The 27,478-nt window shown below is 40.9% G+C and overlaps 1 protein-coding gene across 1 annotated transcript in view; it reads right to left on the bottom strand.

Moving 5' to 3' along the window:
• Positions 1 to 27,478, bottom strand: part of C3H3orf22 (chromosome 3 C3orf22 homolog) — a 50,323-nt gene that overhangs the window by 15,797 nt on the left and 7,048 nt on the right. The window contains exons 4-7 of the mRNA XM_072598349.1: positions 20,273 to 20,304; positions 15,387 to 15,409; positions 10,157 to 10,299; positions 6,438 to 6,552 (exon numbers count right to left, since the gene is read on the bottom strand). Of these exons, the coding sequence (XP_072454450.1) occupies positions 6,438 to 6,552; positions 10,157 to 10,299; positions 15,387 to 15,406 (278 nt within the window). The 5' untranslated portion in view covers positions 15,407 to 15,409; positions 20,273 to 20,304. The remainder of the gene's footprint in view (positions 1 to 6,437; positions 6,553 to 10,156; positions 10,300 to 15,386; positions 15,410 to 20,272; positions 20,305 to 27,478) is intronic.

Genomic DNA, 27,478 nt, shown 5'->3' with positions numbered 1-27,478 from the left:
CACCAAAATCTCAGCAATGTGCATTCTTTATCCATTTATTTTTTACTGTGTGATTGCTAGGTCAATTTTTTAGGCATCCACAGATTTCACTGAGAAAGATTCTACAGCAGTATTTCAGGGTGTAATGACATTGCTGATAAAGGTCCATTATTGTATTTCAGAAATATTTTATAAACGATTTTATGTTCTAAATTGATGCTTTCATTGGCTGCCATGTCCCTCTGCTTAACAAAAGAGATCTCATTTTATGGTTTCTGGGTTCTTTTGGCCTCCCCATAGTGCCATTTTGCCTCCATTACATTTCACTTAGCAATGGAAATAGCTAGTCAATGTCTTTATTTTTATCCATTTCCCACTTTTCAGTGTTAATAGATTCCTTAAATTTATTGGTTTGAAGCATGTTATAACTTCACATGTTATCATCTTCTCACATATATCTTTTCTTCTGATTTGGATATCATGGAAAAGCAAATTTTTGCCAGCAGGGCCTTGAGTAGTACATTCTGGTCAGAAGTGACATGAAAGGAAAGAGTGCAGGGTCAGAGAATTTCCTTCATGAAAAGGCTGGCAACTTCATCTTGGTCAAGTAATTGACCTCCATGAAAATGGCATTTTACCCTTACAATGGGAGGTAGGTCTGTCACAAAACTGAATTTCATGACCACCTAAGGATGGAACTGAGTCAGCAGGATCAAGGAGAATTGACAATATACCTCCTCCCCAGATCTTTAACTAGTCTTAACTTCCCTGTGTTCTTAACTTCCCTAATCTCCCCAAGCATATATTATACATGGCTGAACAAGTCAGGCATCTTAAGTGTGCATAAGCTATTGGATAGTTTCCCAAGGCTACCACTGGCTTTCATGGCAGAATGAACCACTGCCTACCAGGCTTTTTAACAAGTGATTGGCAAATGCTAGCACATGTGTGGAAATCCACTACAGACTGACACTCCCTTCCTTGCATGTAAGTGTTTTACTCTTTGGAAAATAAAGGCGGTGGTGAATTAACTCTAGTAGTAGACCTAGCTGAGGTTTACAGTGGCCCAATTCATCATCTGTAGAAGGACTTGTCAGAGTGGCTATCTACCAGGTGCCTATAGATTCAGGTTTTTGCAACAATAGCACATCTGCCTGTAGATCACAATATCTGAGAGTGTTGGTGATAGATAGTAAAACTGAAGATACTGCAACATAAGATCTAGCAGATCTATTGGATTAGTCTCTGGTACTCTAAAGGTACTGCTGGATTTTATAATTATCATGACCGAAGATCACAGGTGATTCTCAAATAGTGCTTTCATGGTTCAAATGCAGCTTTGACTATGGCCTTCTCCCATACTATACTGCTCTTTTCTAGACTGGTCTACTTAAAGTGCTGGGTCTAGAGAAAGTATAGAGATGGCCTGTGACAGGACAGTCTCAAAAGTGGCACTGGGTGTGTTTGTTGGCCCCCAAGATGAACTGGTCTATGTATCCAAGTACACCAAGATAAGGACTGAGGTTGATGGCTAGGTGGCTTCGCAGAAAAAGCTCTAACTGGAATTATGAACACCACAGTTAGAATCCTGACTCCAAGATTTATTAGCTATATGACCCATTTAATCTTTGTATGCTTCAGTTTCCTCATCTGCAAAATGGGACTCACAATAGTATCTACCTCCCAAGGTTGTTGTAAGGATCAAATGAGATAATATAGGCAAGATGCATTTCCAATCTACATAAATGTTAAATATGATTATTAACCAAGTCACTGAATGCACCTTCTGCCTCTAGTGTCCACTAGAATCTTTGGATTGCTAAAGGAAACTGGTTCCTTAAGTATGAAGAACTTGGGGATATAGGAACATTGTTCCATAAAGTCAAGGAACTAACTGGTATGGGTCTTTCATGGAGATGGAGGTGGAAGGTTCCCCCACTGCTATGTATGGATCTATATGGAGTAGCTATCAGCCTGTTTTCCACTTCTAGAAACTCAATTTCTTCTTAAACTGGCATTTCTCCTGCTTGATATATTAGCTGGCAAAGGCATAAGTATTCAAGGACAATTCAGAATAACTTGATATGCTTCACAAGATCCCATAGGCTGGCTGGCGGAATGCTGGATAGTCCCACTACCACGTCAGTGCCACCAAAGGCAAGTTTCTATGGGCACACAGGTACTGGTAAACTGAGTCACCCAAGCTATCTCACTGAGGAAGGGTATGATCAAGCCCAGCAAAAACTAATCCACAAGGACAGGAATATCACATGCTGAGTCATGACTGGAAGTCTTCCATGGTCACATGATCCTGCTGAAGCCCCCAAATCTTCAGATTAATAATCCTGGGTTCAAAGGCTAAAATTATTAATAAGATCTTTGAGTTCCCAAAGAAACCTGTTTACACTCTACAGTACAGTATTGCCAGAGGGCCTACCTACCCTTGCAAGGCAAGTAACAACACCATTCACTTTGTCCCAGGTCAGAAGTGCAGTTCCACAGAAGGCTTTTACTGGCCCAGGGCCTGAGGGGTATTCTTCCTGCCAACCAGTCAGGTGAACTTTCATGGTGCTCAGCAGCTGGCTCTAAATATGTCTGAACCAGAAGTTGACCTCCTACATAGATGATTCCTCAGGGGTCTGCTTCAAGTATTGCTCCAGATCTAAGATCCGAAACGGGGAGAACCCCTGTTAAGGAGCTTGTAATACAGCAGGTGGTTGCCATTTCCTGGTCCCAGGTTGTCTGTTTAGTGAGCAGTAGACTATACCGTCATAGCCCTTGGTGGGAGGAGAGTGGACCATGTGCTGGTGATAAGATTAATCCCCAGGGTAGGGAAGGTAGAGATTAATCCCCTCCAGGGGAAAGAAAGACAGGGTGCAAATTAGGCTCTAATTGGGCATAAATTAAAAATCAGGCTAAGGCAGAAACAGGTATCTCTGCAGTGAGACAAATGTGGAAAACTTATTTCAGGAACAAAGCTTCCTTCTGCCAGTTAGTAAATATCCTGCCAGCAAGAAATATCACCGATTTAGTCCTCTGGCACAATACCTCCCCAACTTCCTGGGAGTGATGTTCTTTCTTGGCCATGTGCTAATTATTGATTTGCTAATATGGTCATCATCTGGATCAGCCAGAGACAACTTCTTGCCTTGCTCCTCCCCTTCCTATGCTCCAATAGTCACAAAGGACATCTATCTGTTGGTGCAGAGAAGTTTTCACTTCCACAGGTTAGCTGACTACATAATTTTAGACCATATTTTTTTGTCTCTCATTTTTTAAATCACTGGAACATTAAAATATACTTGTTTGTCACATGTGCAATATACCACTCCCCAGCCAATGAGTAGATGGAATGAACTAAGGAGACTGAAGCAACAGCACAAAAATTATAACTTCTACCAGGAAGACAACTGGTTACTATTATCTTCCCCTATTCCATTTTCTTCAATTTTATACAGGTTCTTTGTTTTCTCTAAATTGTGGATTCACACTACCATATCCAAAGATAACCTATAAGAATTGAAATCCATATGGGCTACCCTTGAACTCAACCTTGATATGCTCAAAGCTGCCTATAAATGGAGAGGAAATTACCCTCAAACCCCTACACACTCTGTGTTCATTATCCAAAGGCCCATCCAACCAGCTCACCAAACCAGAGAAGAGTTCCACTGAGGCCTTCCCAAGTACACAAGTAGCAAGGCCAGTTGTCTTTCAACATCCTACCCATCCTTTTTCCAAAAGACATATGAAAACTCCAAAGCAACAAGCAACATAACTTTTGTTCTCTCTAATAAAGTAGGTGACCAAGGAAAGTTTATGATGTGTGAGAGCCTGCAATTCTTGCTGGAGATGTGAAACTGTGGATTAGTTTGTTGACTGAAAGGGCTGGGAGCTACCAGAACAAACCCGGAGGCCTGCCTAACCTCTATGAAGCTGGCAACGTGGGTTGAGGTTTCTATGTGCAACTCCTCCAACTAATCCAAGTAGACCACATAAGGTGAGGGATGATGTTAGGCCCTTGGCCAGTGCAAGTATAGATTCCATTTAAGAGGCAAAAAATTGATAAATACAAACAAACAAAAAACATCTAACTTGCAGCCTCCCAAGTCAGCAATGTGTGGCAAGCATACCCTCACTGTATTCTCGTGAACCCCACCTCCCTACATTTATATGCCTCCCTACAGGAGATGAGTCTGTTGAGACCTTGACTTGACAATATCAATTCATGTTAGAGCTTTGGATCCAAGCTTTCCTTTCTTAATTTGTTCACATGTTGGTTTGAAAACCTCATCCTTCTCTATGAGTGATCTTTGTCTTCATTAAATCAAGTCCTCCCCAGACTCTGAAAATTAAAATAGTAAATGCCTCTAGGCCTTCACTTCTAAGTCTACGTCACTTTGGGTGTCTGATTCAGAACTATGTCATCAGCTTTTGTTTCCCATCTGCTGTTCGTGTGGTCAATGACATACTCCTACGATTATATTACTTTTCTATTTCTCTTTTATATTTACCCAAATGCTTTCCATTGAGCCTCCTTACTCAGGTTCATGGCTTTCCACTCAAGGGTATTTTCTTGACACAAAGTGCTTCTCTGTCATCCATTCCCTCAAATCCATGAATTTTTTGAACCATGGACCCCTTTTTCAAAATCATGTTTTTAAATGCATCATACACCATACATAGGATTATAAAGGAAACCAATTACATTAGAATATAATTATTAAAATATATATTTAAAGTTCACAGACCTGCAGGTTAAGAACTTCTATGATAACTTCTTTTGAACAAAGCCTACCATAGCTATATTCCAAGAAGGAAAGTTAATCTGTTTTAGTGACGCCTGTGAGGTCATACTTGCTTCTTCCTATTAAATTATAAAGTTTTTTCGATTTCCCCTTCCTTATACTCCATACATTGTTATACAGATGTCTACATCTTTGATCTTTGACCTTCCCTATCTCTCCCACAAATTTCTAAATGCCTTTTCCACTTTTATTACATTATCATACCTGATATCTTATAGAGTAACCCAATTTATAATTTTAGCTGAACAATTCTTATTTCCTTCCATTTCTAGTTTATGGACCTCTTAATTAGACAAACACTTTCTTACCAGTCCTCTTCAACTTTACCCAAGAGCCCCTCATTGTGATATCCTAAACCATGGTTGAGAAAACCAAATCTCGTTCTTTGATATCATCAGTGTAGCCATCTAAATACTTCTCACATTCTCTTTTCTCTACTAAGTTCCCAAGCTATCACTGCAAAGAGAAATACCTGTTCCCCTAAGTTCTTCAGTTTCCTGATCAAGACTTTCTAGTCCCTTATAGATACTTTTAAAGTTTCTTCTGATGATTATCATGACTCTATTAGTGAGTTTCAGCCAATAGGTGTGATGTCTCATGTGGCACTCTGTCAAGTACTGGACATATAGCCCAGGAAGTCAATGCAGCTCCCAGTGGGTCTCCATGTAACCACTTCCATAACACTCAGAATAGAGTCGCCATGATACCACTTCCCCCTTCTGAAGCAAGAAACAGCTTTCTTGTACCTGTTGAAACCTGCGAATACTCCTGAGATACCTCTTCTTCCTCAGTTTGTCTAGATATAAAATTTAAGGCAAGAACCTTCATACCCATTGTATGGCCCCAGCAGTTAAGAATTCCCATTCCCTTCCCTTTCTCCTGTGTCACATTCTCTGACTCATCAACTTCTTGACCCTATTTTGATTACTTTTTCTTTCTCCAGTTTTTTTAACTTCCTGATTGACATCCTTCTTGGATTACCTATTAATTAAATTAATTTCTTAATTAATTCTTAATGAAAAGTTTCTTAATTAAATGAATTAATAGTGTCTACAATTTACCCTGTATCTTGTTTGTAAGTAGTTGTTTCCACATTGTCTCCCCATTATACCGGGAGCTACTCAGATTTGGGGTCGGTCTTTGCAGGCCCCCACACAGAGCAAGCAGAGTGCCTGACCTGACACACAGGACATTTAATGAATGCTTATTGACTTGGCTTCTTCCATCCCATCAAGCAGCCTTTCATCCTCCTGACCAAGTCAAACCATCTTCCTCAAGCTAAGGAGACCAAATCTGCATTTCAGAAATATGCTGCAATTGCCCCTGGCAGTAAGAGAAATATATCACCACCATGGCGAGTCACTGGAATGGTTTTCTAGCTCTCCATATACTATCTCCCGGTATAGAAATGTGTTAGGGTTCTAAGAATGAAACTTCAGTTCTCTATGACTTCCCACAAATAAACGCTGAGATCAACTCAACGTTCAATGGCTGCCTGTCCACACACATCCAAGCTTCCCTTTGTAAGCTAATCTGTCCAAGGATGAGGGCCAGAGAGACCACCACTAGGCTGCTAGAAGGTCATCAGACCAAGATTCCTCAGGAAAAAACATAGATGAAGAGAGTTTGGACTTTTGAGTTTCTCTTTACCTGTAAGGAAAACGAAGAGCAAATTCCTCTGCAGCTTCCTTCTTGCTTTTGTCGTGTGGAAGAAACTTACCCTGAGGGTAAGAGCTCTCATTTTCATGTCCTTCAACACCAGGATCTGGAAAAAAAAGATTCAAAGGATAGCAGCCCAAGGACTAGGGGGAGAAGAGGCATGGATTGTACCATGGAAGGGAGAAGTCAGAAGATCTGGATACCAGACCAAGGCACACTGCTAGATCTCAGGGTTGCCCATTTGGAGATGATAATATCATTCTTTCTATACCCCAAGGTATATGAAGAATAAGAAAAGGTAACTAGGTGGCACTAGGAGAGAGAGCACTAAGCTTGGAGTCAGGAGGATCTGAGTTCAGACTCAGCCTCAGGCCCTTACTATCTGTGTGAACCTGATCAAGTCACTTAAGTTCTGTTCACCTCAGTTTCCTCATCTGCATAATGGGGACAATAGCACCTACCTACCAGGATTGTGAAGACCAAAGGAGACCATAATTGCTGAGTGCTTACCACAGCACCTGGCACATAGTAAACATTACATAAATGTTAGCCACATTAGCTATAAGAAGACTCTCATTAATGGATTCTTACACACTTCATCTTTGCTTCCCAACCATCGCTCAGTTCCATCCTCCCTTTAGATTTACCACTGTAGCTCACAGTCTTCATTCCATTACCTTGGTCACCTCATCACCCTGTTTCTTACCATTCTCTTCTCACTTGTTCCCATCACGTTATAGGGGAATATTCCTTCTCTTCCAGGCACTCAATCCAATCTCTTCATCCCCAGATATAACTCTAGTTTTTTCATGTCTTGATTTCCCCCAGAAATTACTTTGTGGCACCATCAATAGTACTGAGAAGCAACATTTAATGTGCAAGGCAAAAGAGGCAGCTCTCTATATACATAAAGTGACCAAACTTTTATAATTTTAACAGAACATCCTCAGTTTTCCATGACCTGCTCTTTAGACGAACAAATATCCCAGAAACTTTTCTTGCTAATCTTGGTTTTGAATCCCTTCAGGTGAGGACAGACACACTGTAAAGTGCTTCAACTTGCTCTTTTGAATTCCCAAGCAAGTGACCTGGTAGCTCACAAGGACATTCAGTTTCTTCTGACAGTTGGTCTATTTTCTACCTCCTTTCTTTTAGCATGGAGTTATTTTGAGAACAGGCAGCCCAGTCTCCAAACTGTTTTGCATTTACAAACATTTGAGTCTAAGGAAGATTCCCATTCTACTCCTGCCTCCTGGCCACCACCAGCAATCTGCTGTCAAAAACACTTCAGATAAGTCACTCTGCTTGATGGGAGTTGACCTGAATGCTTTCCAAAAAGCCTACCATCTCAACATTCTTTGATTCAAAGATGAATCTCTGGCTGAAGCTGCTGTTTTGAGGAACGCACTGAGTGCAAGTCATGGGAACTGCCTGATAAATATCTAACTTTAATAAACTTATCACAACATGCCAACTTATTAGATGCCCACAAGATAACAAAGCAGAAAAAAATCCATCTAATTATAAATCAGATCTAATAAAAAATACAAATCAACTTACATGATAACTTTTACAAAGACAGAGAAGTTTTTAGTAACCATGTTAAGGACAACTTTGACCATATGCTAAAGATTTAGCTCTGGGCCTCAATCCAGGTCCCCATGGTGACATCAAGGGAGGAGTGGTTGAAATCACAATTGATGCTGTTTGTCATTTTTCCTGAGGTCATTACCAGGCTACTGGTGGACAAAACTTATTGTTGGTATAAATATTAGCCTCCATTCCTGAAACTTTGCCATTGCAACTAATCAGAAGGTGTGAGATGGAATGATCATAAATTTAGAGCTAGGAGGGACCTTGAAGGCCCTCACTTTGCAGATGAGAAAACTGAGGCACAGTTTCAGTTTTAGTGACTTGCCCAAGGTCACACAGGTAATTAGTGATAGAGGCAGCATCTGAATCTGAATCTGTACTGCATGGCTGCCTGTAGGCAGAATTACAGGAACATTTTAGAGAGGCATATTCTGATTTAATATAAAGAATATTCTTTTTTTAAAAAATGGATGCCTTTTTTAGTTTATTTCTGAATATCAGTATGCAGGACTTCCTACCAGATCCATTCAACAATTGAATAGGATGTCTCAGGGAGTAGAGGAATTTCCTATATCTAATGAATGGAGCACTGCACCTGGAGTCAGGAAGCCCTGCATTTGAATCTAGGCTCAGAAACTTAACAGTTGTGTGACCCTGGGCAAGTCACATAGTTAGCATTTATACAGTATCCTACATATGTTATTTCATTTAATCCTCACAACAATCCCATGAAGTAGGTACTACTATTATCATCCCCTTTTTACAGATGCGGAAACTGAGGCTGAGAGAGATTAAGTGACTTGCCCAGGATCATCCCATAGCTACTAAGTGTGTAACTCAGATCTTCTTGATTCCAAGGCCAGGAATCTATATACACTACACCATCTAGCTGCCATAAAGGTGGTGGTGGTGGTTATAAATGCTCAAGGTGGAAGATCACTTGTCAGGGTGACTGGGTAACTAGATAACCCCTAAGGTCCCTTCCAGTTCCAACATTCAACATTCTATTGCATATGGACACACAATATTGACTGATGATACCTTGCTATTAAGACAAAAAGCTAGAAAAAGTGAGAGAGAAATAGTTATTCAGATATGTTTAGAATCTCTTTACCTAGAGATTTTTAAGGTGAATGGTTAAGTTTACCTCTTCCCACGGGAAAAGAGATAAACTAAGTGACTTGAGCTTTTAATTTTCTGACCCTATAAGCTCAAGATGAGTATGGAGACCTACCACCCTAGAGCAGAAGATGTAAATGTGGAGAACTGCTTGTTTTGATTTTCCTGGGTACTAAATAAAGATGATGTAGCAGCAATTGGTATAGAGGCTAGAAGGCTAGTCTTGGAGTCAGGAAGACTTAGCAGACCCAGAGTGATTATGTAACTAGGTGGGACTTTGGGCAATTCACTTTTCATTTCCCCAAACAACTCCCTCAGACTATAATTATAGAGGAGCTGCTAATTTTTATAGGGTGGAGGGACCTTTCAAACTAGAAACCATGAATTTCCCACAAAGATGAAATTATATAAGTCTATGTCAAATTAGAGAGAATGAGGAGGAGGAGGAAGGAAGGGAAAGAGGGAGGAAAGAGGAAGGTAGAGAGGAGAGGGAGGGAGGGAGGGAAAGAGAGAGAGAGAGAGAGAGAGAGAGAGAGAGAGAGAGAGAGCTGCCATCTTCTTGGATAGTCAAATGAAAAAACAATTCGAAAACAGGAAAACGTGCATTGATGGCTTGATGAAAGGAAAAATTTTCTAACCCTTAAAGCTGTGCAGAGTGGAATGAAAAGGAATGAGCTCCCTCTCAATGAAAGTCTTCAAATAAAGGCTGTGATGTCACTTGTCAGGTGGTTTACAGATGAGAACCTTGTTCAGAAATGGGTTAGAACAGCCTCTGAGTTCCCTTCTAGCTCTGAAATTCTAGGATTTGGGGATTCTGATTTTTAAAAGCCTTCATTCATATGCTATATAACATGAATGCTCATTCACTTTCCTGCCACCTTCATTTTGATGGTAACAAGTACATCTCTTTGGAGGACAGGTAGCCTGGAGCTAAGGAATCCTTTGGTCCTTTTCTCATCTACATGAAGGCAATAAGCTACTATCTTAAAAGGTCTTACAGAGGGGCACAGTAATAGGCCGGCCACAGTTTTCATGTTGGTTCACGGATGCTTTGACCTGGTCTTCCCTCAATTCGGAGACCATTGTTCTCTTCTTGAGGACATTTGTCTGTTCAGAAATGCTTCTCACACCAGACTCTGACCTAGCAGGGAGAAAGCCAAAGAAATTTTATCCTTTGTGTGAGAGGGGGGTATTAATCAAGGCAACAGTATTTAATGAACAAACTAAAATAAGAGATGAAAGAGTACTGAAATCAAGGAAATTACAATTAGGGAAGACAAGATTTATACGCATTAAACATCTAAGAGCAACAGAGAGACCTATATAAGATGAAGTGATAAATTATATGGTATATTCCTAGAAGTTCTTCATCTTGTTTGTGACATGGACCCCTCTGGCCATCTGGTGAAACCTAGGGACCTCTCCTCTGAATTGATATTTCAAATGCATAAAATAAAATATCTGGGATTACACTAAAAAAAACCCCTCCTTTTTTATAAACAGAGTTCAGCAAAAATAAATAACACATTGGCAGTGTACAAAAATGCATATCTCATTCTGCAATTGTTGTCCACCACCTCACTTCTGTACCCATGGGCAGGAAGCATGCTTTCACCAACTAGGTTATTCTTTAATGTTTTCTGTACACAACTGGTTCATTCAATGCCCTGGAATTCCCATCTCCACCAATTCAGGCCTTGTCCCCTAATTTCAAATCCACCTGTTTCAGCAAGCCTTTTCACAATTAAATTTGATTGTACTCTGAGCATTATGCTCCACCTGGATCTATGTAACTCCCGACTTAAAAGAATACATTTTTTTTAAAAAGGATAAATCATAAACATCCTGTACATAACCCATGGGATACCACCAATCCTAAAAAAGCAACCAAGTTGTCTTAGGCTAAAAGAGCCATCTAGTGAAGGATCAGGGAATGATTTAATCCAACATTGCTTCTCTACTTTTCCTTTCTTCCCCCTCAGAGAATCTGTGCATCTATCACACTTACCCCTTTTCCCCCCTATTTCTTCACTGCTAACAGCTCAGTTGATACACACACACACACCTACACACACACACACACACACACACACACATACACACACATACACTATGAAGCATATATAGTTATCCTTTTTAATCTCCCCTTCTTCTATCTCTCTTTCTTCTTCTAACTCTTGTCCAATTTCTTGAGGAAGAATCTCTCTTCTTTTTTTCTCTTTTACCTTTTCTAAAACCCTTTCTTCTTCCCTCTTTTCCATTCGTCAGGAAAAAAGCAATCAAACCCTACTCTTGACTAACTAGCATTACTAACTAGCATTATTGCTATACCTATATCAAGGAACAGAAAAGTCACAAGTTTTAAAGCAAAATCAGGCAAAAATAATCAATCAATGCCACTTGCTTCAATGCATCTGGAAGTCCTTCCAGAATCTTCACAAGTCATAGGATTATAGACCTAGAACTAGAATGGATCATAAAGGTCACTTAGTCCAAACTTGTTCATTTTACAGATGAGGAAACTGAGACCCAGAGAGGTGAAGGGACTTATCCAAGATCACATAGTAGCAGGTAATAAAATTGGAATTTGAACCCAGGGCTTCAGATTCCAAATCTACCACATTAAGCTGTCTGCATTTTATCTTACTGTAATTAAGCTTATTTTTCTTAATTATCAATATTCAAGATAACTAGGATCTAATGGTATTAAATTGGTTTTGTTTTGCTTAATTACCACAGTGATAATAAAGTCCTGCTCTGATGTCTTATTGAGACTTGCTGGGGATTTGGGGTTACTACAAAGGCATATAATGGAGCACAAGCTTGGCAGGTCATGCACCAAGCTGGAAAGGTTTTGAGTCGGACCCCAGTAAGGACTATGGTGTCTGTCCTTTCAACAAATCAGCCGAGTTAATTCCGGAGAGATTCATCACCAGAAGACTGGCTTGGCTAAAGCCAGCCATGAAGACAGATGACTAAGTGTTTCTATCTTCACCAATGTCAGGAGTACCCACAGCAACAAAAATCTGGATCTCTTGTAACAATAGCTTTTTACTGCATTTAATAAAAAAGATAGTGTAACAGAAACACTAGGATTTAAATGAGGGTAGCTTAGCGTCCTAATCACTGCATATAACATTGTTTCCACAGGCAAACATAGTTGGAATTTTAAAGAACCAGCTTAAAGAGAAACTTCTTTTAGTTGAGAAAGGAACAATAACCAAAGAAATCTGTCCTTCCGGTAAGTCATGAAAATGGACATAAATGCCCTGCGATAAGCCCTCTCACCTGTGATCAGTACCTCAGTGAGACCCTACTGATGAAGATGATATCATCCCTGCCTGCAGTGTAATGAATGGGGTGCAATAAAATCTTAAATTAACTTCTCTGTCAAAATATTCTCAATATGGATATTTGGTTGCTTGACACTCTGTAACTGAAAGTTTCTGAAGGAAACTCTTATTGTTCAGTTGTGTCCGACTCTTCGTGGTCCCATTTGGAATTTCCTGAGCAAAGCTATTCCCTTCTCCAGCTCACTTTACAGATAAGGAAAGTTAGGCAAATAGGGTTAAGTGACTTGCCCAGGGTCACACAGCTAGTAAGTATCTGAGGCTGGATTTGAACTCAGAAAGATGAGTCTTCCTGACTCTAGCTGCCCCTCTGAAGGGACTGCAATTACCAATCTATTGGATACAGATCAGATTAGAGCTAATTCTGGTTAAATATGAGAGGAAGGAACTGTTGCACTCAGTGTTTACAGAGCAAGTGAAAGGATCATTCAGGCCTAGAGGGAGCTGGTCCAGGAGTGATTCCACTTCCTGGTTTACATCTTCACTCAAAGGGATACACTTGCAGAATGATTCTGGCACTCTCATTCCTAGGCTTGTCTTTACCTGGTCCCTGTGGCCTTGTCCTCCAGGCTCTAAACTACACTGACAGCCTGGTTTATCCAGCCCATATCTTCCAGGTCTCAAGACCCTGTCTGCAGGCTCCTGTCCAGAGCTCTACTTTCCTTCTTTCTTTCCTGGAATCTCTGTATGCTGACCCGACCTCCCTTTCCTTCCCCCAGCCCCACCTTCCAGGTTACCTTTTTAGAGCATCCTAGGATGACAGAATCAGAGCCTAAAGGGGACCTCAGAGATCATCAAGTTCAATGTCTTTATTTTACAAATAAGAAAACTGAGGCCAACGGAGGTAAAGCTGGTAAATATTTGAACCCAGATTTGAACCCAGGGCTTCCTGACTCTGAATTCAGCACTCAATCCACTATACCAGACTGCATCTCAAAATTCAGCACCTTATCTGTCTCCTGACAACTCCAGTCTCACCCTCTAGTTTCTACAGGGTCATTCTCATACATTCTTTCCTATACTGACTGGTCCCCTAGCTATGTTCCCTCACTTAGTCATTTAACGTCTGCCAGACCTATTTGCCTACCCTAGCCCTGACCTCTTTTCCACTGCTGTGTGTGTCCTACTGCTTTTGGTCAGAACCATTAACGGAAACTTTTGTACCTGGGGCAAGTGTTACAAAGATCTAATTTGGAGGAGAGGAAACAGAGGCCCTGAGACACTGGCATAAGGTCATTTCTGGCAAGATCTCCATGTAGGGGGTTAGGAAGGAGGGTACACCTTGACCTTCTAGCTATGTTGATGAATTATTCCTGCTAAGCAGGTGCTAAGCTCTTTGCTCCTACACCACTGTCAGGACCTTCTAAATGTGGTGCCCTCCCATATTCTCCATTCTGCCACCCACGACCTGGCACTAACACATGCTTTTCTGGTAAATTCTCCTGACAACTAAAAGAGAATCCAAGAATGGAGAAACAGACAAGGAGAGTGCTAAGCTAGAAACCTAGAGAATCCAATAAAAGCCTCGGGAAGGTTCTGATCAAAGTTAAGTTTAAGTAAGTGAAAATCACCAAGGCTGTCTTTCTTTAAAATTGAGAACTAGGATAAAAGAAAGAAAAAGTTAGAATGGTAGCCATTACAAGACAGAGAAGAAAGGACGCTACTTGTACCTAAAGAGTCTGTTTGCTTTGAAAGGATCTGTTTGGATTTACACAATATCACTGAAATGCAGCTGCTTTTAAAAAACACATCTACTTTGGGTATAAAACAATATTGAAAATTTGTGGTTATCACTTGGTGAGGGCTCAAGCAGACATCCATCGTCATGAATCTCACGCAGTGCCTTGTGTGCCTAGAGCAAATGGCCACAGCTTAACCTGAGTTTTAGGGGCAGCTTTTAGAAATGAGTAAATGCCTTGATAGCTAAACTGGAAAAACTAAAGCCACGAGCTGATAGCTTTGCTGAAGGGGGAGATAGAACAAATATCGACAAGAGAGACAGACATATAATAAAGGGTCAGAAATCATTCAAAAATAGTATATCTTAGTTCCCTCTCCTTCTGGAGTGCTGCTGAACTGGGAGGGTATGGACCATGAACTGACTTCTCATGCTGACAAGCAATAAGAGAGCATGTCAACTTCTAATGACAGGTGGCTATTAGCCACTCTGAGTGACAAGGAGCAGTGTGAGTGGCCTACCCCAGTGGCAACTGACCAACCTGCCATCAATGGCACCGTGCTCCAGAATCTCATAATAACACATCACCAGAGGGCAAAATTCAGTCTAAGTAAAGTTCATTTTTATTCCATGACTGATTCTAGTGAGGGTAGTTGTGGCAGTAACAATATTATAGCTCTCTCTTTACAGTTATGAAATGCTTTCAATATATCTTCCCTCATCTGATCCTTGCCTCAGTCTCAAGAGGTAGATAATGTAAGTGTTGTCATTTCAATTTTACAGGTGAGAAAAATTGAGTTTCAGAAAATAATGACAGCGTATGCCATGGAACTAGCAGGCTGAACTAGGGTTCATAAGTACAATTTTTCTGGCTTGAAGTTCAGGATTTTCCTACCATTTGGTACTATGAGTACCACAGGAATATCACTGTAAGGACAGGGTCTCCAACAGAGCAAGCCTTCTGAAAAAGTTTGCTCATTAGGTGTTACCTAGAAAGTACAGTCCCCAGGGACCCAATTATACCAAGGTCTCAGTGTGACAAAAATGCATATTCTATAATAGATGGGTTTCAGCATGCAGTTAGCTAATACAAAGGATTATGGGAAAGGAAAGCTGCGGCTGCCATCCTTGCATTTTTTAAAAGGGAAAACCAGACAACATTAAATTTGCTATCGAAAAGCATTGTAAAGATTTCCATACCTCTGGTGTTCAGCTTCCATCTTCTAAAATAGAAACAAGACATAAAGAAGCAGTTAGGGTTTATTTACTTAAGAGTAAATAAATAACATTTCCAACTGTGTCTTTCTCTTTAGGGCACTATATTCACATTATTCCAGAGCCCAGACAAATGCTACTTGCCTGGATAGGGGAATGAGAATGGGGAAGAATTCGCCCTTCTCTGTTGATGGTTCCAGGTTATCATAAGCTTTGATCATTTGTAGAGATCCAAGATCACCTGCTTCAAATCATAGCTGTAAATGTGGAAAGACTTGGCACAAATAATCCAGGACCACGTATAATCATATAATCCACCATACACACATTTCACACAGGTGTCATTCCCCAGCATGTGAGTGATTGGAAGTCAGGTTCAATGCTATTTCTGAACAGAAGAGAGAATTCTTCCCTTGGACATGTCAAAGATTATATGATTTGGAGGGGGTGCTGTAAGTTATCCTCTTCACTCAACCTCTTGACCGACTTAAAACAAGCCTCCCAGTGCCCCTCCCCATCCCAGTGAAAAAGAGAGGAGGAAGGGACACTGGGAAGGTCCCTTCTCACACCCTCTCCCCTTTTTAAAGTTCCTTTTGTACTGTCTCCCCCCATTAGAATATAAGGTACTTGAGAGCAGGAACTGTCCTGTATCTCCAGTGCTCAGCAAAGTGCCTGGCCCATAGTGGGCACTTAATCAATGTGTGATGCTTTGTTGCTTTGTACAAAGCCAAGAGTGCCATTATCAGGTATTCTAGGGAGGGCGTCTCAATGCAAAGATCGAGTAAGTGGCTACTCACTCCATGGGACTTATAGTGAAAAGTGAAATGCATGCTGGTCCAATAATCTGTCCCTCAACCAATTAAATTCTCATAAGTAAAGTAATGCTTTAAGGCATTGACTCTCCACAAGATCTATGTTAGAATGCTAACATAGCTGCTTAGGACTTAGGATAATATGTTAACTCAGCAATCCATTAGCAGGGCTTTTTATCAGATTGGCTCCAGAGAAGTAGGGTCCTTAAAGTATAACACATTTGTACAAGCAGGGAGGAAATTTTGGAACATGAGATAATACTACAGTGTTTTACAGTGGAGTCCTTGGTGAGAGAGGAGCCCCAGGGGAGGGAGACAGCAATTCCAACCTGAAAAGGGGAAGGGTGGCACTGTCCAAACATGGCCTTCCAAAGACCCTAAAGAGGCTGAGCATGAAGACTTCCAGGCTTTCAAACCCAAACCTCTCCTTGTAAGGAAGTGTTGAGCAGACTCAACTTCCTCTCTGGAAGCTGCCAAGCTCAGTTTTTGGGGTGACAGAATAATGGCTATGAGCCCCTCTGATTGCCCTGAGAGGGCTAGATGTGAACCATATAAGGGCTCTCTTGGCTTCCTTTTTTGCCCCTACCTTGGCATGGGCTTTTGAAGGGGTTCATATAATGAATGATGTAAAGCTTGAAAGGACCCCTTAGAAGTCACTGAGTCCAATCCCCTTCATTTTACATCTGAGACAACTGAGGCACTGAGAAGGTAAATTACTTGCCTAGAATTAAATAGCCAGTCAGTCCTATCCACTGCATCATGCTGCCTCTCTAAAGGCAAGAGGAGGAGAATGAGCATAGAATTGTTCACATCCAGCATACTAGGGATTGAAGGTAGGGTGTTCAGACATTCAGACCCTGCCTTCCAAGTCACTGAGAATGCTGAACCCCCATTTCCACTTAAAGAGGCAAGACAGGAAAGAATTTGGGCAGAGATCCAAATGATTCATTCAGGGACATCCTAAAGCCCCCAGGGTGTTAAAGGATAAACTCTTATTATCCTTAGGATTCATTGTCCAGAAAAGCCTCTCTAGTGATTGAATGAGCCTGGTCTAATCTCTGGACAAAACATCACAGGCTTCTAGAACTCCATCCAAATCTTTGTCAGTGTCCCTGGGATGATTTTGTTGAGTTTTTCTAAGAAATTACAATCATCTCTAAGAAGTTTGAACCCTTGACCCTCCATTCTTGCTCGGCAATAAATACCATGTGCATTTAGCATTCAATAAAACTAGGTGGGGCCACAAACTGATTGGAGTAGGTTTTGGCCGCATAAACATCAATAGATATAGATTGAGTCCACAACATTTCCCAATAACCCCTCCTGTACCCTAAAGTAATCTGGTAGAGCTAGATCAAGGTCTAGGCATAAGTAGGTCTGGGAGCCCTGTCTCCTCTTTCGGTGTCTTATGTCATGATGCTCAGCTTCTTTCCCCCATTCAAATCTGCCTTCAGGAAAGGTGCTGCTGTCTATAACTTATCCCTCAGGGCAAATGTCAAGTATTTGGGGGCTTCCTTCTTTGGGGTGACAGTGGCAATGGTACATTGTCAGCTTCCTCTGTCACTGTGGTAGGAAAGGGTCTCTTCTCTGGGACGGGGATTTCAAGCTTTAGAAAATTCAATTTAACAATAATTTATTAAGTTCTCTACCACATATAGAACTGAATTCTACTATAGGGATACAAAAGAATATGTGAACAGCATTCTAATTTGCCTTTGCATAAGGCTGGCCCTGGAAAAGAGAATCTGGAAGCAAATATTTCCAGCAGTTGACTGGACCCTGTACTAGTTATGTGGCCACCACTGGATAGAATGGGCACACAGGATTATAAATCTAGAGCTAGAAGAAAATTTAGAGGCTATCTAATCCAAACCCCTAACATTACAGAGAATACTAAGGCTCAGAAAGGTCACATGACTTGTCAATGGTCACACATCCAGTCTGTATCAGAAGTGGGATTTTATTACAGCTCTTTCTGACCCCAAGTCCAGCATGCTATTCACTCTATGATGGAGCTCCAGTTTAAAGATTGGCCCTTATGAGGACCTAGCTCTTATGAGACTGGGAATTAGTTACTCTTAAGCACATGCAGAAGATCTAAATGAAATCCCCTGAGGCTGTCCTGAACCAGTCCAAGAATATCTCAAATTGTCCTGTTTTCCTCCAGGATTGGGGATGGGCTTTCTAAAGTTCACTGCCTATGCCAGTGTCATGATCTTCCTACTGGGAAGACACTCTTTCCTCAACCACCACCCAGTGGGGAGCAGATGACAGTACACTTTCTAGTGTGACCCTACGCAAGCCCAGTGAACTAGAGAATTCAGGAGAACAAATGAAGGGTCCAGGGAAGAAGAAAATAGGAAACCCACTGATTACAAGAGAAACCACATACCCTGATCTTGAGCCACAGGAGGGGAAAATTCATTTCTAAACTGTAGACCAGCAGACTGTCACCCATGAAGATGTAAATCTTAACTTAATCTATAGAGAAGCAGCCTGGCATTCTGGCCTTGGATTAAAATCCTGCTTTTGATATATTACTGGGCAAGTCACTTCATTTCTCAACGTACCCAGACAATTCTCTAAGACTAAATTTGTGCAGAGATAGTATCAATCTGCATTAGTTGAATACACTTCCTCACCAAGAGCTCCCCATGCCAATAAAATCACAGACCCAGTCCAAAAAAAAAAAAAAAAACCCAATAATTGCTACACAAAGGAGATCGCCACATGGCCAAAGAGTATATTGAAATGATGTAAAATGGCATTATAATTTTTTTTGCCTTTCTTTTGTATTCTGAGTGTTCAGCACAGTGCCTGGCATACAGTAGGTGCTTAGTAAATGCATGTTGGTTTCATTTATTGACAAGGCACAGTGGATAGAATGCCAGGCCTGGAATCAGGAAGATCTGAGTTAAAATCCAACTTCAAACACTTACTAGCTGCGTGACCCTGGGCAAGTAATTTAACCTCTGTCTGCCTGTTTCCTCAACTGTAAAATGGGGATCATAATAGTGCCTACCTCCCAATATTATTGTTAGGATTGAAAAGAGGTAATTTTTGCAAAGTGCTTAGCACAGTACCTGGCACATAGTAAGTAATTAATAAATGCTAATTGTCCCCCAATAGGAAGGAAATAAGTTGCACATAGTCAGGACTCAAAAAATATTTATTAAATTGAATTCACAAATCAAAACACATTATAGCTTACACCAGCTTCAGAGTTTCCAAGATGCTTGCATCTCTCTTTACTAAGGCTGATTCTCACCACTATCCTATTAAACAGGCAGGGAAGGTATGATGTGACTATTTTAGAGGGAGAGGAGGTTCAGTTAAGTTTAAGGACCCCACTTAGGGCCATCTGATTAGGAGCAGAAGTAGACCTATAATATAGGTCCTCAGCTCTCTCCACTGCCCCCATATTGTTTATGTAGGTGGCTGGGTCAACAATTTGGAAGGCTGGATATGTCTTCGTCATTTATAAATACTAAAATGATGTGTATAAGGTTGACTTGGAAAATATGATGAATTTGGAGAAGCATTGGAAGACTTAGATGAGCTGATAAAAAGTGAAAAGTTAAAGTGGTAGAACTCTGGCCAGATGCAATGACCAATGCTAGTATTACAAGATCAGTGTTGAAGGACTGATCCTTTACTCTATTAACAATCCAAAAATTGTGTGCTTTGTAAAGTCTGTTGTTTGAATGTTTGTTGGGAAGTGACTGTTGTGTTCAAACAAAATATATCAGTAGATTTTTTAAAATAACAAAGCATTTCAGATTAAAAGCAAAGGGTCTTGAACACTGAAGGACACAAGGAATACACATATGAAAAATCTAAAAGTAGACACACAAAGGTCAACTATTCAGTCAACTACCATTTTTTATTAAGTACCTACTGCATGTGGAAGACTATGCTAAGGATACAAAGAAAGACAAAAAACAAACAATCCCTACTCTCAGGAAAGGTGAGCCATCTTTAAGTAATACTATTTTCATTTTGAAAGTCTCTAGAATGTACCCCGAGAATACTTTATTTTGTTGTTAATTTACTACATACCTTTTTATCAGATTTCCAGTATCTATATTTCTCTATGAGAAAAGAAAAAGAAAATTAGATAACAAGAATAAAACACTCAATATCATTCTCCTGTCTCCCCCTCTCCTCTGCCACATTCATACTTCTGGGATTCTCTTGTCCTTGCTGGCCATTTGCAAAAAAGGAAGGTCCCAGCCAGTGTGTTTTGGTTTTGTTTAAAATATCATGTTTATTTTTATGGTAGCAAAGAAATGAAAACAAAAAAAGCCCATCCATGGAGGGATGTGTAAACAAATGATGGTTCAGGACTGTAATGGAATAGCAACAACCAGGTAATCAAAAGCGACTAAGGTGAAATGACAATGACCAGAGCAGACTCCACTAAGGAGAGATGAGAAAACAGTTAGGTGGCACAGTGGACAGAGCACTGAGGTTGGAGTCAGGAAAACCTGAGCTCAAATCTAGCCTCAGATACTTACTAGTTGTGTGACCCTGGGTAAATCACTTAACCCTGTTGGCCTCACTTTCTTTATCTGTAAAATGAGCTGAAGAAGGAAATGATCAACCACTCCAGTATCTTTGCCAAGAAAACCCCAAATGAGGTCAGAAGAGTCAGACATGACTGAACAATTATTTTCTTACAGAAGTGAGGGACCTATGGGTGGTGTGGAACACCACATAAAATGTGAGATTTTTTCAATGTGTTGGCTAATGATGCTGAACTGCTTCCCACTTTTTTTCTTCATTATAAGGAATGGCTCTCTGGAATGGGGAAAGATACACTGGGAAAATGTGAGATCAAAACAAAGGAATCCATTAAAATATATTTTTAAAAAATAGTTAATTATCTATCCCCTCCCCTCTACTGAAGGAGGGAAGATTTGGAGGACTTCCCATCTTCTCTTTGCCTTTCTAGCCACATCCCCAGATCATTTGATGGAAATATCTGCATTGAGAAGATCTAAGGATAGACTGAGTACAGACTCAAGTATCTCTAAATGGGCCCACTGGAAAAGTTATGGTCTAGCTAAAAAGAACATTTTGAGAATTCCACAAAGGAGCTTCCAAGGGCTGAAAGTTACCACGTTAAATTTTCAGTGGGAGCATTTGCACCTCAGAAATCTACAAATAAGTTTTGCTTGTCGTTTTATTGATCAGCTAAAGTTTAGAAAGTGATGGATACAATGTTGATATTGAAGATTATAGTTAAAAGTGTGTCCTACAGACATGTGGGGAATGGGGGGGTGGGCAGTAAAGCCACCTGTTAAACATTTATGGGCATATCCTTGCTTCAGGTTATAAATCTATAATCCCCTGATCTACAAATTTAACATCTCTTTGACCTGGTACTCTAAAATAGAGCACTGTAACAACACTGTGGGCTGACAGGATGCTGCAGAAGGCAGCGATAGATTTAGGGAAAGAAAGATTAAAAGAAGTGTCATAGAAACCATTGGAGGGCTGGGGCTAGAAATCAGATTTCCTGTCTCCCAGAGGTACAGTTCACATATCTCATCTTAACTGTCCTTTCCCCAAAGGGTCAACGTGACCTCAGCATCTGATTCCAACTTGGCTTACTCCATATCTGAAACCCAATCCACTCCATACTTTCCACCCACATATTTTAAAATTCATCATTCTTTTTATCATCTGGCCAATTCCAGCCATCAAACTCTGCCCCCTCCCCTAGTTCATACCCCAAAGACTCAATTTCAAAATAATAGCACAAAGATGAGGAAGGGAAGAAACCAACTGAAGGAATCAGCACTTGAATTTCTTTTCTCTTTTCCTTCACCCTCCCATTCATCTTCTTTTAAAATGTTTTTACATTAAATTTTATTTTTTTCCATCAATTAAAATCCATCTTCCCTCCCCACTTTCATTCACTCTTAGCCAGGTGGGAGTTTCTCTGTGTGACTTATCTACCTGCACATACCAGTTTGACTTCATACATAACAAGTGGAATTCAATTTTTAAAGACCAACTTCATGGGACAGGCATTAGACATATGCATGCTTTTGGAATTATTCATCTGGCTGAATTTTTCACTTTTAGATAAGTTTTGGTGCAGGCAGCTATCTCCGATAATGAAGGAAATGTTTCATGTGCTGCAGTGGGCCTAGGGCATGTAGGGGCATGACATCACATGGTGTTAAAGAAAGCACCTGATTTTTGTTGTGGCGTCTGAATTTTTGTGATCCCTTTTTATCACTTGGCCAACTCTTGCCATCCATCTCTGCCCCCTCCCCTAGGTTTTCTTGGCAAAGATACTGGAGTGGTTTGCCATTTCCTTCTCTAGCTCGTTTTGCAGATGAGGAAACTGAAGCAAACAGGGTTAAGTGACTTGCCCAGGGTCACATAGCTAGTAAGTGTCTGATCTGAGGCTGGATTTGAGCTCAGGTTTTCCTGACTCCAGGCCCGGCTGCCCATAAAGCACTTTATAAACAGTGTCAAACCTTAAGTCATACTTCACTTTCTCTCTCCTCTCCTCCTCTGACCTTGCTTATTTTGGTCTGCCATTTGAGGGGATGGAACCCATGCCTCCACTCCTAGATGGTTCTTCCCAGAATTGTGATTTTAAGGAAAATGCCCAGGCCAGCTACGTCTTCACCCTCTGACTCTCTAGACATTCTCTACCATGCCCCTGCCTGGACTCCCCACCTTTCCAGCTCCCCTTCTGCATTGCGGCTCTCATTAGAAGGGAAGGAGTAAATAGGAGGCAAAGTAAATAAAGATCTGACCTTGGAATCAGGACACCCTGAGTTCAAATCCTTCCCTCAACACACAGAGCTGTATGACCCTGAGGAAATCACTTTTCCTCCGCCGGACTTAGTTTCCTCATCAGTAACATGAGGATAAGGATAATTATAATCCCTACCTCTCAGAGTTGTGGTGAGAAGAAAATGAGCTATTTGTAAAGTGCTTTGCAAATCTCAAAGTGCTAACAAATGCTAACAAACATAAATGCTAACAAACATTATTATTATTTTATTATAGTACTGTAATTATATTACTATTTTATTGTCATTATTAATAATTAACAATGAACTGCTCTTTCTAAACATATTTCTATTGCCAGCATTAAGCAGAGGGCCTGGCATAGACTGAGCATTTAACAAATGCTTATCCACTTGACTCATGGTACCTAGCACAGTTCTGGGAATATAGGAGACTTGACAAATGTTTTATCTTGTTTCTGTCTACTTGTGGATCCACAGAACTCAGTTTGGAAAATGTCTCTGCAGAGAAGAGGTCCCAAGGGCTAAGCATCTTGCAGTAAGTACCTTCTGGGCCATACAAGATGCTGAGAAACCCACTTTAAATTTTTTTAAACAGTTGTCATAAAAGCCAAGTGCATATAGGTGTGTGTATGTGATTGTCCAGAGACTGCCAAACACGAAGAGCCTGATATAAAGTCCTAGGTAGGCAGGATAGTGGATAGAGTGTTACGCTTTGCCCAGAAAATCTGAGTTCAAATCCTGTCTCAGACACTTACAAGCTGTATGACCCTAGGCAAGTCATTTATCCTCTTAAGAGCCTCTAAGGCTATATGTCACAGAGTAGGTGCCAACCTGCCTTACTAGAGCGAGTTCCCTAGATATTAATGAAACCACAAGTGCTATTCAAAAGTAGAACAAAACTTATCCCCTTAGCAGAAGCCCAGTTTATCCCCTTAGCAGAAGCCCAGTTTATGATTCTGGTGGGCAGAACTAGAGAGGCAAATCCTAGTAGACAATGAAACCAGACCTCAGGATCCCAAGGGATTGATACTTCCCTCCTCTCCCTCTCCCTCTCCCCACAGCCCCAACTCCCTTAAATGTGTTGAATTACACTGTAAAAGAGAAGGCTCCATAGATTGCATCACCTCAGATCCACTGAAAAATTCGTCTAAGCTTGATTTTGAGCTGCCTAGGAACTTGACACTCCCTCTGGTGATGGAAATGAGTATTTCTGTCCCAAGTCCAGGATCATACAAAAAAATAAGTGTCTGTGGCCAGATTTGAAATCAGAAAGATGAGTGCTTCTTGACTTGAGGCCTGGCACTCTAGCTACCCCAGTATAATCCTAAAGGAGAAAAATAGAAGGCATTCCTGATGAAAAGACCTAAGTTATTGGACCACTGAAATTTAAACACAGGAATGAAGAGAAATATAAAAAAATTAAATATTAATGAACAATAATAATTAGGGCAAAAAAGGTTAAGTGACTTGCCCAAAGTCACAGAGCTAGTAAGTGTGTGAGGCCAGATTTTTAACTCAGGTCCTCCTGACTTCAGGGTGAGGATTCTCTCGATTGTGCCACCTAGCTGGCTCCTAATCAATAATTAACTGCAGTTATCTATAGACAAGTCATTTGCATTCTTCAGACATCAGTGTTCTCATCTGTAAAATGAATCAGAGGCTGAGAAGTGAGGGCACTGCACCTGATGATTTCTAAGGTCTGTTTCAACTCTGACATCCTAAGATGCTCAGCTGCAAACATGGGGTTCTCTCCTTGAGAAAGGAGACCCATCTAACACACAGGTTTAGATTAGGGAACAAGGTAAGGCAACAGCAAGTGTGAGGTTGTGTGATATGGCTATAATCAGAAGACCAGAGATCTAAAGATGGAAGGGACCAAAAAAGAGACCACCAAGAACTTGTTTTACAGATGAGGAAACTGAGGCTCCAAGAGAGAACAGAATTCACCTAAGGTCACACACGTTATGTTGCAGAGCTGTATTTCTTGGGACTCCAAATCCAGGAATCTTTTACTATATCCCCCCTTGACTCTTAACAAATGGAAAAATCATTTAGATTAGATTAGATTAGATGACTGATTATTATTCAATCCCACATTTATTTACTGCCTTCTCTCTGCTTGGGCAATGGGACAGTTTCTGAGGATACAAAAACAAACCAAAAAGGGTCCTGCCCTCAAAGATCATAATAGATTTAGAGCAGATTTAGAGCTGACCGTAAAGCCTACTAAGACCAACATGCTCATTTTAAAATTTTTTAAATTTATTTTATTCTGTAATTAAGAAATGAAACAAGCATTTCCATAACATAGTAGAATAGAAAATAAAGAACGAGGTCCAGAGAAGGTGTGACTTCCCCAGAGTCACATGGCTGGAAAATGTCTTAGGCAGGATTCAAACCCAGCTTTTCCCGGCTCCAAGTCCAGTGCTCACTCTGCTATGTCACACTGCCCCCCCTTATGTTCTACAAAAGGTGGGGATGCAGTGGAGCAAAAAGCAGAATCCTGGCTGAAGGGGTCTAGCCTAGCTTTGCCTCTGTAGTAGGCACACTGGCGCTGGGTGAGGGGGCTAGTCAATAAAGCCTTCAGGGAGGCAGTAGACAGCACTTGAGTTGGACTTTGAAAGAAGCATATTGATATTGTTCAAGGATCCCGGGTGTTTCTGGTAATAAACTAGATCGAGAGCATTTTTTTACTGGTGCAAATTTGGGCTGAGCATCAAAGCAGATGAAACCCCTTTCCAAAAGTGGTGGGCCATCAGGAGGATTATGTACCTCTCCTCCCAGTTCTCAGGCGAAGTTATGTAGGGAGGAGGGGAAGGTGTGAAGAAGGCACTCCTAAAGCTTGTAGATACAACATAAAGTTCCAGTGCCAGTTATGGCTCCCAACTATGGCAGCCTACCACCAACCAGCTCTCACTTCTCTGTACTCCAATGGCTCATCTGAGGTCTCTGCAGCAGAGCAATGACACCTGGACAGAGTTTTAAGTCCCTTTCCCCCACCATACCATCCCTCTAATTAGCCTTCCTGACCCCACCCTAGGTGAAAATGATCTTTTCTCCCCCAAACTTTGCAGGGTAATTTATATTTCTACATCTGATCTTATTATACTGTTCTGAAAATCGTAGCTTTTATGCAGCTGTTTTATAAGTTTGCTACATATTTAGCATGTATTATTCTCCCACCAAACTATAATGTTATGACAGGAGGGCAAGTTTATTTATCAATTTATCTCTCACAGCACTTAGAATGGGGCTTTGTGCTTAGTAGGCACTTAATGGTGTTGAAGGAATCAGGTGTTTGCCTTCGGGTAGAATAGTTATACAATGACTTTTTTCACAACCCCATTTCATTACTCAATTAAATTCTCTTTTAGGTGGTTCACCAACTGTTTTTTAATGTAAGTTCTTTTTAACTCCCCAACAGCATGTAAGCTCCTCAAAGATCATCATGATCCTCTTTCTAACCCCTACAATGCCCAGAAAATGCTAAACAACTACAGTAATAACAATTTGTTGTTATTCAGTCCTTTCGGTCATGTCTGACTCTTCATGACTTGGTTCAGAATTTTCTTGGCAAAGATACTGGAGTGGTTTGCATTTCCTTCTCCAGCTCATTTTACAGATGAAAAAACTGAGGCAAACAGAGTTAAGTGACAAGGTCACACAGTTAATGAGTGTCTAAGGCTGGATTTGCACTCATAAAGATGAGTCTTCCTAACTCCGGGCCTGGAGCTCTTTCCACTGCAACACCTAGTTGCTTCTAAAAAAAAAATTCTTTTGATCTTAGCAACTAAAAAAAGAGCAGTAGACTTGATGATGATCATTCCAAGATGTATTAATCAATAATAACCTTTGCTTCATAATAGATGTTTCCTAACCATCAAAACGAATCGATCCACTGTGAATCAAACAGAAAGCTTGGGCGTAGCAGGGTCCTTGCACCTGGGGCTAGGAGCTACATCGCTAGCCTCCTTCCTCTCCTCTATTACCCACCTTCCTCTTTCATACCCCCAGCGGGGCCAAGGCATACCAGCACTTCCTCTACCACCTTGCCCTCCCTGCCACTTCCCTGACTTGTGTAGGTTCAGTCTTGGGGAACTCTACTTGTTTATCCTTTGATGGACTATTTAGTATTGATTATCTCAGCGCCTTCCTGCAGGGATGGGCTTTGTAGAGTTCCCAGTTTGGGGAGCTCTACCTCGGGTTGGACCACCTTGACATGAGTTTACCAGAGACCTTCTCAGCTAGAATCCACATCAGTCAAATGGCTTAGAAAGGACAATCAAAGAGTCTTTTGCATGTACCTTCTGTTCCAGAATATTGCTCACAACCAATGTTCCACCAGTAGATGTCATTGTAGGAATCGAAAAAACCCAACAGGGCGTCTGCTTAGTCATAGCTAAAGTAAGTAAGACGCAGAGTGTGGCTCAGCCAAGGTCCCGCTGATTGCTATGTGAGTGTGTCCTTGAAGGAAAGGGTATTTTGT

The sequence above is a fragment of the Notamacropus eugenii genome, chromosome 3, assembly GCF_028372415.1.
Source record: "Notamacropus eugenii isolate mMacEug1 chromosome 3, mMacEug1.pri_v2, whole genome shotgun sequence".
NCBI classification, from domain to species: Eukaryota; Metazoa; Chordata; class Mammalia; order Diprotodontia; family Macropodidae; genus Notamacropus; species Notamacropus eugenii.
The sequence above is the reverse complement of the archived record's forward strand: the minus strand, read 5'-3'. Positions and strand labels throughout refer to the sequence as shown.